This window comes from Cystoisospora suis, assembly GCF_002600585.1.
Source record: "Cystoisospora suis strain Wien I chromosome Unknown contig_44, whole genome shotgun sequence".
Lineage (NCBI taxonomy): Eukaryota > Apicomplexa > Conoidasida > Eucoccidiorida > Sarcocystidae > Cystoisospora > Cystoisospora suis.
In genome coordinates this window covers 84,025-96,578 of record NW_027152846.1, presented here as the reverse complement: position 1 = coordinate 96,578, position 12,554 = coordinate 84,025, and the positions used below count along the sequence as shown (strand labels likewise).

Sequence of the window (12,554 nt, the reverse complement as noted above, 5' to 3'; positions counted from 1 at the left end):
CTGGGTCAACCCTCGAGACAATCGAGCTAGATCCCAAAGGTACAAATCTCTTCCTCAATCCTCTTCTCTCCCATCCTGTGCCTCTCTCTATTAGGACTTCATGGGGGTGCCTGGTACTGCCCCTCAAAGGCGTTAGCGGTGTCCTCGTGTGTCCGGACAAGGGTGAAGAAGAAGCTGGTCTGCGTCTCAACCTTGCGGTTCATCGTGCCCTGGACTTCTTACCTCCGTTTTATCTTATCTTCCCTGTCTAGGCTTCTGCTCTTCTCGTCCGACAGTAACCCGCGTGGATGGCTTTCCCCGGGTGCTTCTAAACCAGTTCACACTTAGCCTTTGGCCGGCATCCCCTGCGAAGTATCTTGCCTTGTGCCAAGTCCCTGTCCACATCCCCTTATATTTTTCAGTTGTACTCCATACCTGTTGCGTGCCGTCTCTTCTCTGCTCTGGAGTGACGCAAAACGAAAGGAGTTTCCTGGCCCGCATCTCTTCGCACACGCTGTCGCGCTTCTTTCTACATTATGGCGACGACTGTGGCTGCTTCCTCCTCCTCGTCTGCGGATGCGACCAAAAAATCCGACATCGTGAGTCGTGCACCCGATACTTCCTGATAGCACTGTGGCACCGAGAAGGTCTGCACATTGCTTTTTACGTCTAGACCGGACGTGACTACACCTTTCGTCAGTGTTGATACGAGCGACCTCACCTGGAGTTTCGGGGACAGTGGAGGAGTGTACTCGGACGTAGTTTCTTGCCATGAAGCATCCTCTTGAAACAATTACACAGCACGATTCTTTCTCTTGAGATCTCATGGTCCTACGGACATCTGGACAGGGAGAGCGTTTCCTCGAATAGAAAACGAGGCGAGTGTGGGTTTCACTGCATCACAGCTAGAAATATACCCCGTATCGAACGAAGGAGGAGGTCGTGCACACAGCAGCCTGTTATCATACTGTCATATGTTCANNTGTATTGTTTATACATAGTGCTCTCCGTGCTGAAAAGCCTTGATCTACCTGAGTACTCAACGGACCGCGACTGTATACCCTGTCCCCACTCCCGAGACCCGGTATCCTCAACCCTGCTACATCGGTCAGCGACAAAAGAGAGAAGGCTGCGTTTTGGTCAGTTTTTCTTCTACCAGTAAAAGGGCAATGAAGCTTTGTCCGTCAGGTGTATCTGCATAAGGGCATGGCATTAGGTTCTTCTGGAACAGCTTTTCCACATAGACACTGTCAGTTCCGACCACGTCGCCTTCCGGAAAGCATCCTAGTTCTCTGTTTGTGACGCAGTCGTAGCGTTTCTTCTATTGTGCTGGCATTTCGTGCTGTACTTGTTATATTGATGTGCCTGACCTTTCAAGCATTCGTGTCACTCACTTCGTGACCACCTCTGATGTACGGCTTGACTCCCCTTTGCTGTCTCTTCATAGGCTCCGCTCACGACTGCAGACTTCACGGTTCCCAGCGAATCAGGGCGCAAGATTCCTTCTGCCAAATTCATCGTGAGTCCCCTGTTGCTGTGTCCGTACACTGGACATAAAACCGAGACGTCACGAATGCGTCCTACTCCCACTTAGCTTTCTTCGCGTCTTTCAGAAAGTCGGATGCCGGTTGGATAGGAGCGTTGGGTTGTTACATCACGTGTAGGCTCATGCTGTTCAAACGTGTTCTGCGTACTGTGTAACTCGCAGACTCATCACCAGCCGTCTGTCCTTTGTGCGATTCTCTTTGTGTATGGATATCTGTAAAAGTACAGGTATGACAGTTTCAGATGGGTAAACTGAGAGTGGTTGTCGCCGTAGTTGTGTTGTTGAGTCTATTCGACGGTTTCCAAAGATTACACTTTTTGTTTCGCTGCTCTTCTTTGGAATTCGGTGAGAAAGACTCAGTTACCACCGTGGGTTCGCCTGAACTCTTCTCAGTTTCGTTGCAGAATACTCGTAGATCCACCGGTTCTCCTGAACACCTCTCAGCCCACACACCTGTGTATACATGCTAGGTGGGCGCACCATGCAGTAGATGCTACCTCTCTCCTCTCGTAATCTTTCAAACCTGTGTGTCAGGCGCTCGGCTAGAGTGTGTGCGTCCCGACTGTCCAGGACACTACCAGGATAGGCAAGGCAACACTTCAGCTGCTGCTGGGTTAGACAGCCGCGTCTTATCAACCTCAGCCCCGCATCTCTAGCTGGCCACCTTATCTGTACCATGCCCATACGTTGATCACATTGATCACAGCTCCAGGAGTTTCTCCTACTTAGTCGGTAGATGCTTGTTGTCGCTCTCCCGTCTACGTTGCGCGTTTACTTGTAAGGAGAGTCTTCGTAGAGAAGGTATACGGCTGTCCTGTGTGTCTTCTGTGTGGTTTTTCTTCCCAGCGGAGTGTGGAGCAGTTCGTTGGGCTTCACAACCCCCAGCATGCTGAAGCTATTGCCCGCGAGCTGCTCATGTAAGGGTTGCCCTCGTCAGGACTGTCTGTTGTTCTGTTCCCTACCATGAGCTGTAACCATTCAGTCTATAAACCGTCGCTATCAACTCTGTCCGCTTTCCCTCACTTGCACAGAAGATCCGCTCACTGTTACGCTAGAAGGGACCTGAAGACCTAAAGAGCGTGAGAGCCAGAAGTCTATCAGAATGCAGCGTGCTCGGAAGCTCCTTTGCAGAAGACAGTGGAATGACGTAGGAGTATCTGGATAGAACAGGTGAACTACTTGTTCGTGTTGTGGAGCACTTTGAGTTCCGGGGTGGATGCTGGCAACTGTTACGGCAACCGGAAGCACGCTCATCACGAGATAAGAATCGTGAGAGAGCCTTCGTGAAGGCCGAACAACTTCGCTTATAGGCCCGTGTCGTGCTGATGTCTGCTGTCACGTTACAGGAAGTATCGATACATGGAACAAGCTTTGCAGCGACAGAGCGAAGCACTTCTCGCTAAAATTGGAGATATGGAAAGGGCTCTCGAAGCCATCCGCATGCTGCAAAAACAAAGAGTATGGGGGGGAGAGGCGTTCGTAGCTCTGGGAATGTCGTGAGACACCATCAGGTTCTACGTACTGTGTTACTGATTGTGGTAGGTTTATAGAACCTTACGACAGGTAGTGGCTGGTCGTGGTCGTCGTGTGGTCTTCAGACTATCTTTTTCAGTCTCGCCGCGCAGGCCCGCGTCCCCATGCAGAAACATATGCACCAAGCTGTTGTCGATTCACATTCCTGCTCTCGATACTAACTAACCGTGTTACCTCGCCTAGCTCTTTCCTCACAGTTATTCTCCTTTCACACTCACCGGTGGAAAACATCGCACTTTCCTTCTGAAGTCTCTTCTGATCTTCTCTTCGTGCCCCCCCGGCAGTCCCACGATGATGAGGATGATGGTGTTGAAGAGCACTAGATTTTGTTGGAAAAGGTTTCACAAGCAAGCGAGAACATGCTGTGGCTTGGTTGAAGTTGCTTCCTAACTGGTTCACACGGTTTTTGTTTGTTGCTCGTAGGCCAAGGCGAAAGAAGCAGAGGATCCAAGTGAATGCAACCTACGTACTTACTTTGAGGTCGCAGATACCATTCATGCCCAAGCTATCGTTCCCCCCACGGAGACTGTCGGTCTGTGGCTCGGCGTAAGTTTTCCGCAGGGCGGGGATTTTAGAGCCTTCTCTTCAGAGACACGATGCTCCGGGGTCGGTTACATACGGAGATGGAGTTAGCATTACCACCTTTAGATGTTGTATATTTCTCCACCTGCCAGTAGAAATCGGGTCCTTCTTCCCCGCCGACCGGGCTACTCACACATTCTTCTCTCATGCGCTGCTCACAAAAAAAAATGGAGGAGCTGTCTGAGTTGATGGCTAGAATCCACTGCTAGCGTGTGTTTCGTCGTGCACTTGTCCTTTCTGGAGCGTGGTGGGAGAGTCGCTCGACACACGGTAGAGTTCCACTGTGTAGGCATTCCAGTTACAGACTTCTAACTACTGTCCTCAAGGCTTCGACTACTCGACTCCGTTTCTTTGGTGTCGGGGTCGGTGTGCCTGGACTCTATAAGGATGGGGATGATCTTGCTTGGATTGCTGCCTCGTTGGTTGTTTGACAGGCTAATACAGTCATGGAGTGTCCCCTGGACGAAGCTGAAGAGCTCCTTACCAACAATGTCAATACAGCGCAGACAGCCAGAACCACGCTGGTACGCAGAACGGCATTCTACTTTCTTCTTCCTCTTTCTTCTCTTCCTCATGAGTACTTGTATTTCATAACGCTGGGCTTACCTGTGCTGTCCTAGTTCTGTTCGCGGGATGCACAACTCCAAACTGGCTCGGGCTCACCTAGTCATTCACTTCACCTGAAGTGCTTGCCTACTAGAATCTGGGTCCGTGACCTTTCTCCAGACACCGCTTCCATTGTTATTTGTGTGCGCTCGCAGACGGGGTACAGTTACAGGCGGTGTTCTCTCCCTACGCGGCGTCCTCCCTAGTTTGCTATAGGTTACGCAGGCGTGCGGTCACAACAAGAACCATCTGTATGGCTAGACGGGCACGCCATATGTTGCTCTCATTCAGACTGTGTATTGTGGTAGACAACGATATGTATACAAGGATGGTTTTTACATACATAACCCGGGAACCGCCTCTGGCAGTTGATTCGCATTCCCTAAGTATCTATGTCCTTGCGTATTTCGCGTGTAGTTCTGTGCTTCTCGCCACACATCTCGTTGTCGGGACTTCTTAGCCAAGCTAGTTGTTCACTTCCACTTGACATCTGTTTCTCCTTGCGCATGCAGCTGGGAGATCTGCGATTCTTAAGAGAACAAATCACAACAGCGGAGGTCAATGTAGCACGAATTCACAACTACGGAGTGAAGAAGACACAGGAGGCAAAGGGTAAGAAAAAGCCCTCGGCAGTGACTACTCCGTAGGTGTCTCTTTCAGGAAACTCGCTTCTTCCCTCCTCACCCTCCTCAAGTAGTTAGGCATCTGTACACCTGCGCTCAACTTTCCTTTCGACAGCGGAGAATATTCCGTGTAGTCGCATTGTCGTCGTCGCGAGCAACTCTCCTTGTCTGTCTTAATACTTTTTCTAGGGTGGGTCTTCAAAGTGGTCCGGGTCCACCTAGAATGGTTTACCCTTGCCGGCTGGTGGCTCCCAAGTGGAATTCTGCTAGTTTTTACGCTGAAGTGGGGGCTGATACTATAGTGTAACTCTGTTATTTACTGTGCTGTAGTGGTGGGCAATGCAGCTACAAGTGTAGCATTGCATGATTTCCCCTCCGCCGACTGAGTTTGTTTTTTTTTCGTTTACTCATATAAACGCCTGGATGTGACGGTTTCCTGTGAAGAGAAGATTATGCCGAGGCTGTCTATTCTTTTTTTTCGGAACTCGCAAGAGTTCTTCCGTGTGTGTATATCGTTTGCTTCTTCTAGACATAGCTCAGTCATTAGCACCCTGTCCGTAGTTCCGTAGACGTCAACGTGGGTATTGATTTGTACTAGTAGACAGGTGTATAAGAGCGAGAGCAGTTGGTTTTCCGGAGCTCTCGGGATGCGTAAGCTTCCATTTCTACGGACTTACAATGCCGGGAACTCGCTGCTGCATTGGGTGGCTTCCACTGCGTGGGTATAGGTAAAAGGGAAGATGTATAAGACCAGCGTGCCCGCGGCCGCTTGTCCTGAACCTACGGCAAGGAGACTACAGAAGAAGGCGAGTTTGCGCGGCGTCGCTAGGACAAAGACCGGCCTGGTTTTCAATCACTTCATCATTCTCTCCGGAGGGACACGCCGTTCCCCAGGTGCTTCTTGGGGGCGTTGCGGAAGACTCGCCTTTTTCTTTGTTTACGCGTTTTTCTTCTTTTTTCAATGCTAGCACTGAATGCCACTTCAGTATGCTGGTTCATTCCTCCGAGGCATTTGACGAGAGTCCGGTACCGGGAGACAGAGAGAGACACAGTCTCCCTGCTAGTGGAGAGATTTATGCTCACTGTCAGCAGGATTGTGAGGTACACATTTGCCCTGATACTGCTGCAGGTTCTCTTGACGGATCGTTCCTTGTCGCTTGCGAGTTTGAACTCTACATACACCTGGGTAATTAGCTAGTCTATGCGCACTTGACAGGAGCATTGAATGACGCATGCAAGTACCCTCGTAAATAACGCTGCACTACGAGCTGGGTCGTAAGAGGTACTGGACGAAACCATTTTTTTTAATGGCAGTTCAGCGTGCTCCCGACTGTGTACTCTTCACGAGGAGGCTTCCTCGCTGCCGTGATGGCACCTCGCCGTCGGGCACCGTTTTCGGCATTGTGCTTCTATATCACTTGGAGGCCTTCCTGGTCTGGGGCTGAGTCTGGTCGGTACGTCACGCTCATATATGTACGCTCCATCGGCATGTTTGATGCCTATGTCTGTTCGGCTCTAACTGCTAAAGAACTCTTTCTACACTCAGATGTATATCGTATCTCTCGAGGGCTGACAATATTTACTGTGCTGCCTGGAACGTGGGACACGCGCCCTCCGTGCCCTGCGTATTATAGAGTCTTTTTCAGAGTCGCAGAGCGACTCACCGTCCTCCGAAGAGGAAGTAAAGCACAATGTTCTTGTGCGCGGCCAAGGCGTGTCCCGTTGTGGCATCTTGCGCGGCATCCGAGTGATCTGCGACAAGGAGCCTTGCAAGCAAGTTGGGGAGTCGTGGGGCTTCCGTGCTGGCTACCGAGACACAACGAAGACTAACATTTTAAAGAAGAACCGAAGCTGGACGTAACTGTCTTTTTCTCTACGTCACCTGCAGTCGAATACTCGGAGAGCAGCTAATGCGGCGCACGCACCGGTGCCCTGGGACACCGTAGGCCAGCCAGATCTGCTCGGAGAACGACCGAGCGAGCGCTGAGGATGAACGGTGAAGTTTCTGGTAGAGGGTATTCCTGTCTACCAGCAGGATGACTCTTTGGCGGGCGAAACAGTATCATAACTCTATGCTCCTAGAGATTTTGTAGAGGGTCTCGAGTAGCTCTCAAGAGCATTTGGTTCTGCGTCGCGTTCTCAGTGCTGCTACGTGGAGCGAAAAGAAAAGGGAAGATTCTCATGACGGTCCGAAGGGACGCCGCTCTCAGGTATGTGGAATGAGTTCTCAAATTCTGCCAGGAAGAGCCTCTTCCTTTTGCAGCACGTCGAAGTGCGGTATATCTATAAAGGACTCGTCTCCGGCTTGAAGTAGTGAACTACGAAGTCAGTTGGCCTGTTTCGATGGGGGGCAGATGACTATGCTACTGAGGGATCAAACGCATCGTGACTTCTTGTCCTTGTGTAGGCCCCCTCTCTTACTGAACTCACCGCGCACGACTTTTGTCTGCATACGCCAAGGGTGGAGGGACCGGCGGGGGGTGCACCCATTCGAAAGCAGGAAGTCACACGCTGGGGAAAGAAGTGCCGTAGTTCTCTGAGCTAGAACGAGTGGCATCCCCCTACACACTCCTTGTGGCCAACGACGCTGTGCACGCCAGAGCAACGGCCCGCCACTTCGCTTTGAAGGACGTTTCTCTTTTCGGACGACCGAAGAACATACGATTTTCTTCGGGCTTCATGGCGAAGCCCACAACACTTGGTACAGTTTGGGATGGGACGCGCCCCTGCAGCGACCCGATGTCCACGGGTTCCGAACCTTGAACACGTACTCGGCATAAAAAAAGGAAGACCTGTTCTTCGTCCGAACTAGGTTATGCCACGGGTCTGTTTCAGAGTTGCATACGCACAAAGAAAACCTAACAACGCCTTCTCTCAAGAAGACAGGAGCGTCGTAACGCGTTTCACAACGCGTGTATGACGCAGGGCGTAGTGCGGAACAAAACATAACTTACCTATATCTTTTTCCACTCTTCAAGGCCGTTAAAAAACACACGGAACCAAATAATAAGACAAGAACCAACAACGACCACACTAACGCCTCCGCATGTCTCTCCCCCAATTTTCCGTCGTAAACGTGCACGGACGATAATGCGACCGGCGCCCGAGGAGGCATCTACCTGCTACAACAGTTCTCAAAAATGAAAACAACCGCAGCGCAGTTCGAACGTCGGCGTCATTCTATTCCTGCTTTGAAGCACGCGACTCCCCGGAGTGTGAAACGGTGTCTTTCTACTGTTCACCACCGCCGATACAGACGTACTTCAGCTCTGTGTACTCACTCAACCCATATATGGATCCCTCGCGTCCGACGCCGGATTCCTTGACCCCGCCAAAAGGAGCTTCCGCAGCGGAGACAAGGCCCGTATTGACACCAACCATGCCAGCCTCAAGCTGAGCTGTTACCCTACGGACACGATACATATCCCTCGAACATATATACGCGACGAGACCGGCGGTAGTAGCATTAGCTCGCTTAAGAACGTCCTGCTCATCATCAAATGAGTAGAGAGGTAACACGGGTCCGAAGATCTCTGATTGGAGAATCATGGCGGTTTTCCTCTCCTTCCTATCACCGCCTTTGTCGTGTTCTTCCTCCTTTGCCTCTCGGAGTGCCTGTTCCTCCTGTCCATCAAAAGCCCGGCAGTCAAGTACAGTGGGGAAAAAGAAAGAACCTCCTTTCAGTTCTTGTGGAAGCTTGTCTTTCGCAGGAGTCATCCCTCCTTCCAGCAGAGGCTTTGCTCCGCGTTTGACTGCGTCATCGACGAGAGCCTGGATATTCTTTGCTGCTCTCTGGTGGATGACGGGACCTATAGAAACCCCGTGGGTTAACCCATGACCAACGATCTGTTCTCTCACCAGTTTCACAACTTCAGGTACCACTTTGTCCCAGATTGCCCGGTGTACGTACACCCTGTTCGCACAGACGCAAGTCTGCCCTGCTCCCCGGAACTTACATGCTACAATAGCTTGAACTGCTTCATCGATATGTGCGTCCTCAAACACAATGAAAGGTGCGTTACCTCCCAGCTCCATGGACACGCGTTTCACGGTATCCGTAGCTAAGCGCATGAGATGCTTTCCTACCGCGGTGCTCCCTGTGAATGAAATCTTCCGAACATAGGCACTCTTACACACCATGTCCCCGAACATGACTGCGCCTGGATGGTCAGTGGTGACGATATTCAACACGCCCTTAGGAACCCCGGCCTTCTCTGCTAATTTCGCAAGATAGAGGGCAGTCAAAGGAGCATCATGCGGGACCTTGCAAACACAGCAGCATCCAGCGGCAATCGCTGCTGCTGCTTTACGTGTCAGCATGGCGGCTGGGAAGTTCCATGGTGTGATTAGAGCACATACTCCTACAGGTTGACGGAAAGCTGTCATCGTTTTATCTCCCGATGGAGAAGGAATATAAATTCCATTATCTCTTCGAATTTGCTCTGCGAACCAACTAATAAACGACGTTGCATACATGACCTCATTCCGGGATTCAGAAAGTGGCTTCCCACTCTCCAACGTCATGATGCGGGCGAGCGTCTCCTTCTCTTCTCTAACAAGTCGGTCCCATTCACGAAGGACGTGATGGCGAAGAAGCACTGGAGTTTGCTTTGAACATCCCCAAGTCTTCTGTGCTTGATGTGCTGCAGCAATCGCTGCTCGAATGTACGGAGACCTCAACGATGGCAAGCGGCAGATTTCGTCCCCTGTAGCAGGGTCAGTGACTGAGAACGAGGCGTCTTCGTTGTTCTCCTTGTCTTCTCTTTTCTCCCCCATCACATCATCACGATCACAGTCAAGAAGAGATGAAAGAGATGACGGAAGTGTAGACGGATCTGTGTCGTCTGCAAGCAGCCAAACGCCATTGATATACGCCCCCAACTGCAGAGAGTTCAGCAAGTGCTTTGTGTCGGCAACCGCCGTCGATGTAGACTCTGTGAAAGCTGACATCGTGGAAACGTGCCGTTGCGAAAGACTTGAGCTGTAAGGAAATGCGAAAGCTGAGAAGGAACTGAGTGAAGAGGGAGGAGAGAGCTGAGATGGAAGGGAAGAAGAGGACCAGGTAGCTGAACTCGACAGGATACGGGAGCAAAGGAGAACTGGAGTTGACCGCGCAACGACTGGAGGAGAGAACGGAGAGGTACTGGAAGCTCCGGGCAAAAAATAGAGCTCGCTTGACCGGAGATAACGCCGGCTGCAACGCAGGCAGAAAGTGACAGCCGAAGAAAAGCCGAAGGCATCCAGGGGGCGGCTACCTTGATTTTTTCCCGTTGGTGACGCACGTCTTTCACATCCACGGCGCAGTGACTTCGCACCGGAATGAGTGGATACCCGCGTGCTATACTGTCGGTCTCTTACGAGGGCATGACAGGAAACCTGACCGGACGAACACCCCTGAACAAAGGAACGGGTAAAGGCCTTGAAGGGATCAGGGCTACGGAGGCGGTGAGCGACCGACATTGTTTGGGTACCCTTACACCTCTTGACGAGTAACAGAAAATTCACGGTGAACCGCGCGGCAATCACCGACGTATCTAGTATGACATACCGGGGGTTATCCGGACAGGAAGTGTACAAGCATACAGTGGCCTACGTGGGAGGGGGTTCAAATTCGAAAACGCAGTGACGTGAGTCAACGTTACCAACTTTTCCTGGTATCGTACAAGACGCGCGGATTTTGAATCAGTCTCTACTAGGAGTTCAACACATCCGAGATAGACGAACACAAGCTTCAAAGCCAACGCAGTCCCCGTCCAGAGAGGCTCGCGAAGAAAACGGAGAAGGGAGAGCTTGATTGGGTTCTGCGCTGGCTAATTAGATATACTAATACTGCCCATCTTACGAGAAGTACTCAACACGTCCCCAACATAGGAGCTATTTCGGACTACAAGCCCACAAGTTAGCAGCCCACTAACTGGGACAGATGTCACGAGAAAGTGTGTCTTGTGTATCGTTGAGTTCGCCCCGACACAGGGTCAAATCTGCATGCAGTACCGACTCGAAAAGAACAGACATCAGAGAATGCGCTGTCGCCCATTCGGCGCGACTTGAACAACGGACCCGAGGGGCTTCTCTGCGAGCGCACTGCTCACTCCAGCGACTGCAGATTACCAGCCAAGAAGCCAGACAGCGAGAGCGAAAGAAAGTGGGACTTACCTGACCTGCTGCCAAGCTAATCCTGGAAAACTCCGCTGTGAGCTTCTAGAAGGTGCTAGAGCGACAGCACACACGTTGGTGGAGTGTCACCTGTTGCACACGACCGGTTCCAGAAAAAAGCCTAACTCGACTTGTACGAGAAATATACTTTCTTGATCTCTCTGCGAGGGCCAGTCGAATTTGCAACTATCCCACCTTCGGTCTTCAAACCCTCAACAAACCCGGCTCACCTCTTTCCCGAGGGGGATGTATCTTCTGTTTCTTCAAGAAGTGTTCCCTTACCCCGAGCTGAAGACAAACCGCAAAGTGATCACTCGGGGGCGCGCAGTGGGACAGCCACACTCAAGAGGTAAAGAGACGAAGCGTCTGGTGTGATGGCCAAAAAGGCGTTGCACCGGGAAAGACAGGGGGCTTGGCCCATGGTCAAAAATGTGGAAAGCCGCCTTCGAGGAACTCCGGTCGAGCGAGTTGGAACGGCGAAGTGTCCTTCTGCGCTTCGTGTGCAGGTTTGAGCTGCACCGGTCGTGCTTTCCTCGATTGGACGTAGAGGTCCGGACTACTCTCTTGTAACATGGCGTGAGTGCAGGGTTGAGCTGTACCGGTCGTGCTTTCCTCGATTGGACGTAGATGTCCGAATTACTCTCTTGTAACATGGCCTGAGTTCAGGTTTGAGCTGTACCGGTCGTGCTTTTCTCGGTTGGAAGTAGAGCTCCGGATTACTCTTGTAAAATGGCGTGAGTGCGTGTCGCCCACCCGGCGGAGAAAGCACATCGCTGAAAGGTGCTGAAACCGCTGCCGCTTAGGGGCTGGCTAAATCCCTTACGAGAACTGATACTAGCTTCGGCACCGCTCGCTTTTTTCGGGGGGTATTGCGACGGTGGAATGCACTATCCCCATTCTTCACCTTCTGCCACTTCTGCCGCATGGCCTGGGCTCCTGTCAGACCCCCCGCACAACCCTGCACCCGCCACGCATTTTGTGTGGAAGCAGCAATGGCTCTGATATGGAGTGAATATGTAGTATCTTCGTACTAAGGTCGAGCCTCTCGGGATGTTCTGCAAGCCCCTGTTGTGGTTTAATAGTATCACGGCCGAACTGAAATGCACTGAGGTGCCGAGCCCCCCTTTTTCCGACCCAGCTTGGGCCTGAGCTGACAATTCTTTGTCTAGCCAGCGGTAGAGCAAACCTCCTCACAGGTCAGATAACTCACAGGGATCGATCCGGTGCTGTGGCTGCTGCTGTCTGCGTCCTCGTGTTCAGTTGTTACTTCCTCTTGTACCACCCACTGATAGCCCCGTTCAGATTTCAGCATTTAGTTGTACGGGTCCTCGGGTGAGCGGACTGCTGTAATGTTCTCGACCACCCATCATACGTGGTGTTACGTGGTCGAGCGGTTGCATCCTGTAGATGGCACCAGCGGGGCCTTTGGTTGCGCGGTGTCCGTCCTAGAGGGGTACGATGATGACGCGGTAGCGCCTTGGTGCTCATAGGGGCTGCTAATCGGCGTTGTGACAGGGCATTGTGCTGAG

The 12,554-nt window shown here is 51.7% G+C and overlaps 2 protein-coding genes across 2 annotated transcripts; one reads left to right on the top strand and one right to left on the bottom strand.

Annotated features, from left to right (window-relative positions):
• The first annotated feature begins 10 nt into the window (after nt 1–10).
• CSUI_000110 (prefoldin subunit) lies at nt 11–6,311 on the top strand. The gene is made up of 8 exons (XM_068060344.1): nt 11–578; nt 1,427–1,498; nt 2,372–2,442; nt 2,872–2,983; nt 3,482–3,604; nt 4,075–4,164; nt 4,759–4,858; nt 5,598–6,311. Exons 1-8 carry the CDS (start codon nt 516–518, stop codon nt 5,615–5,617), a joined length of 651 nt encoding a protein of 216 aa, XP_067927689.1. The 5' UTR covers nt 11–515; the 3' UTR covers nt 5,618–6,311.
• A 1,255-nt stretch (nt 6,312–7,566) lies between these two features.
• Nucleotides 7,567–11,365, bottom strand: CSUI_000109 (succinate-semialdehyde dehydrogenase). Its single transcript, XM_068060343.1, has 2 exons — nt 11,026–11,365; nt 7,567–10,063 (listed from the first exon to the last, which is right to left on the bottom strand). Exon 2 carries the CDS (start codon nt 9,817–9,819, stop codon nt 8,101–8,103), a length of 1,719 nt encoding a protein of 572 aa, XP_067927688.1. The 5' UTR covers nt 9,820–10,063; nt 11,026–11,365; the 3' UTR covers nt 7,567–8,100.
• Nucleotides 11,366–12,554: the final 1,189 nt, after the last annotated feature.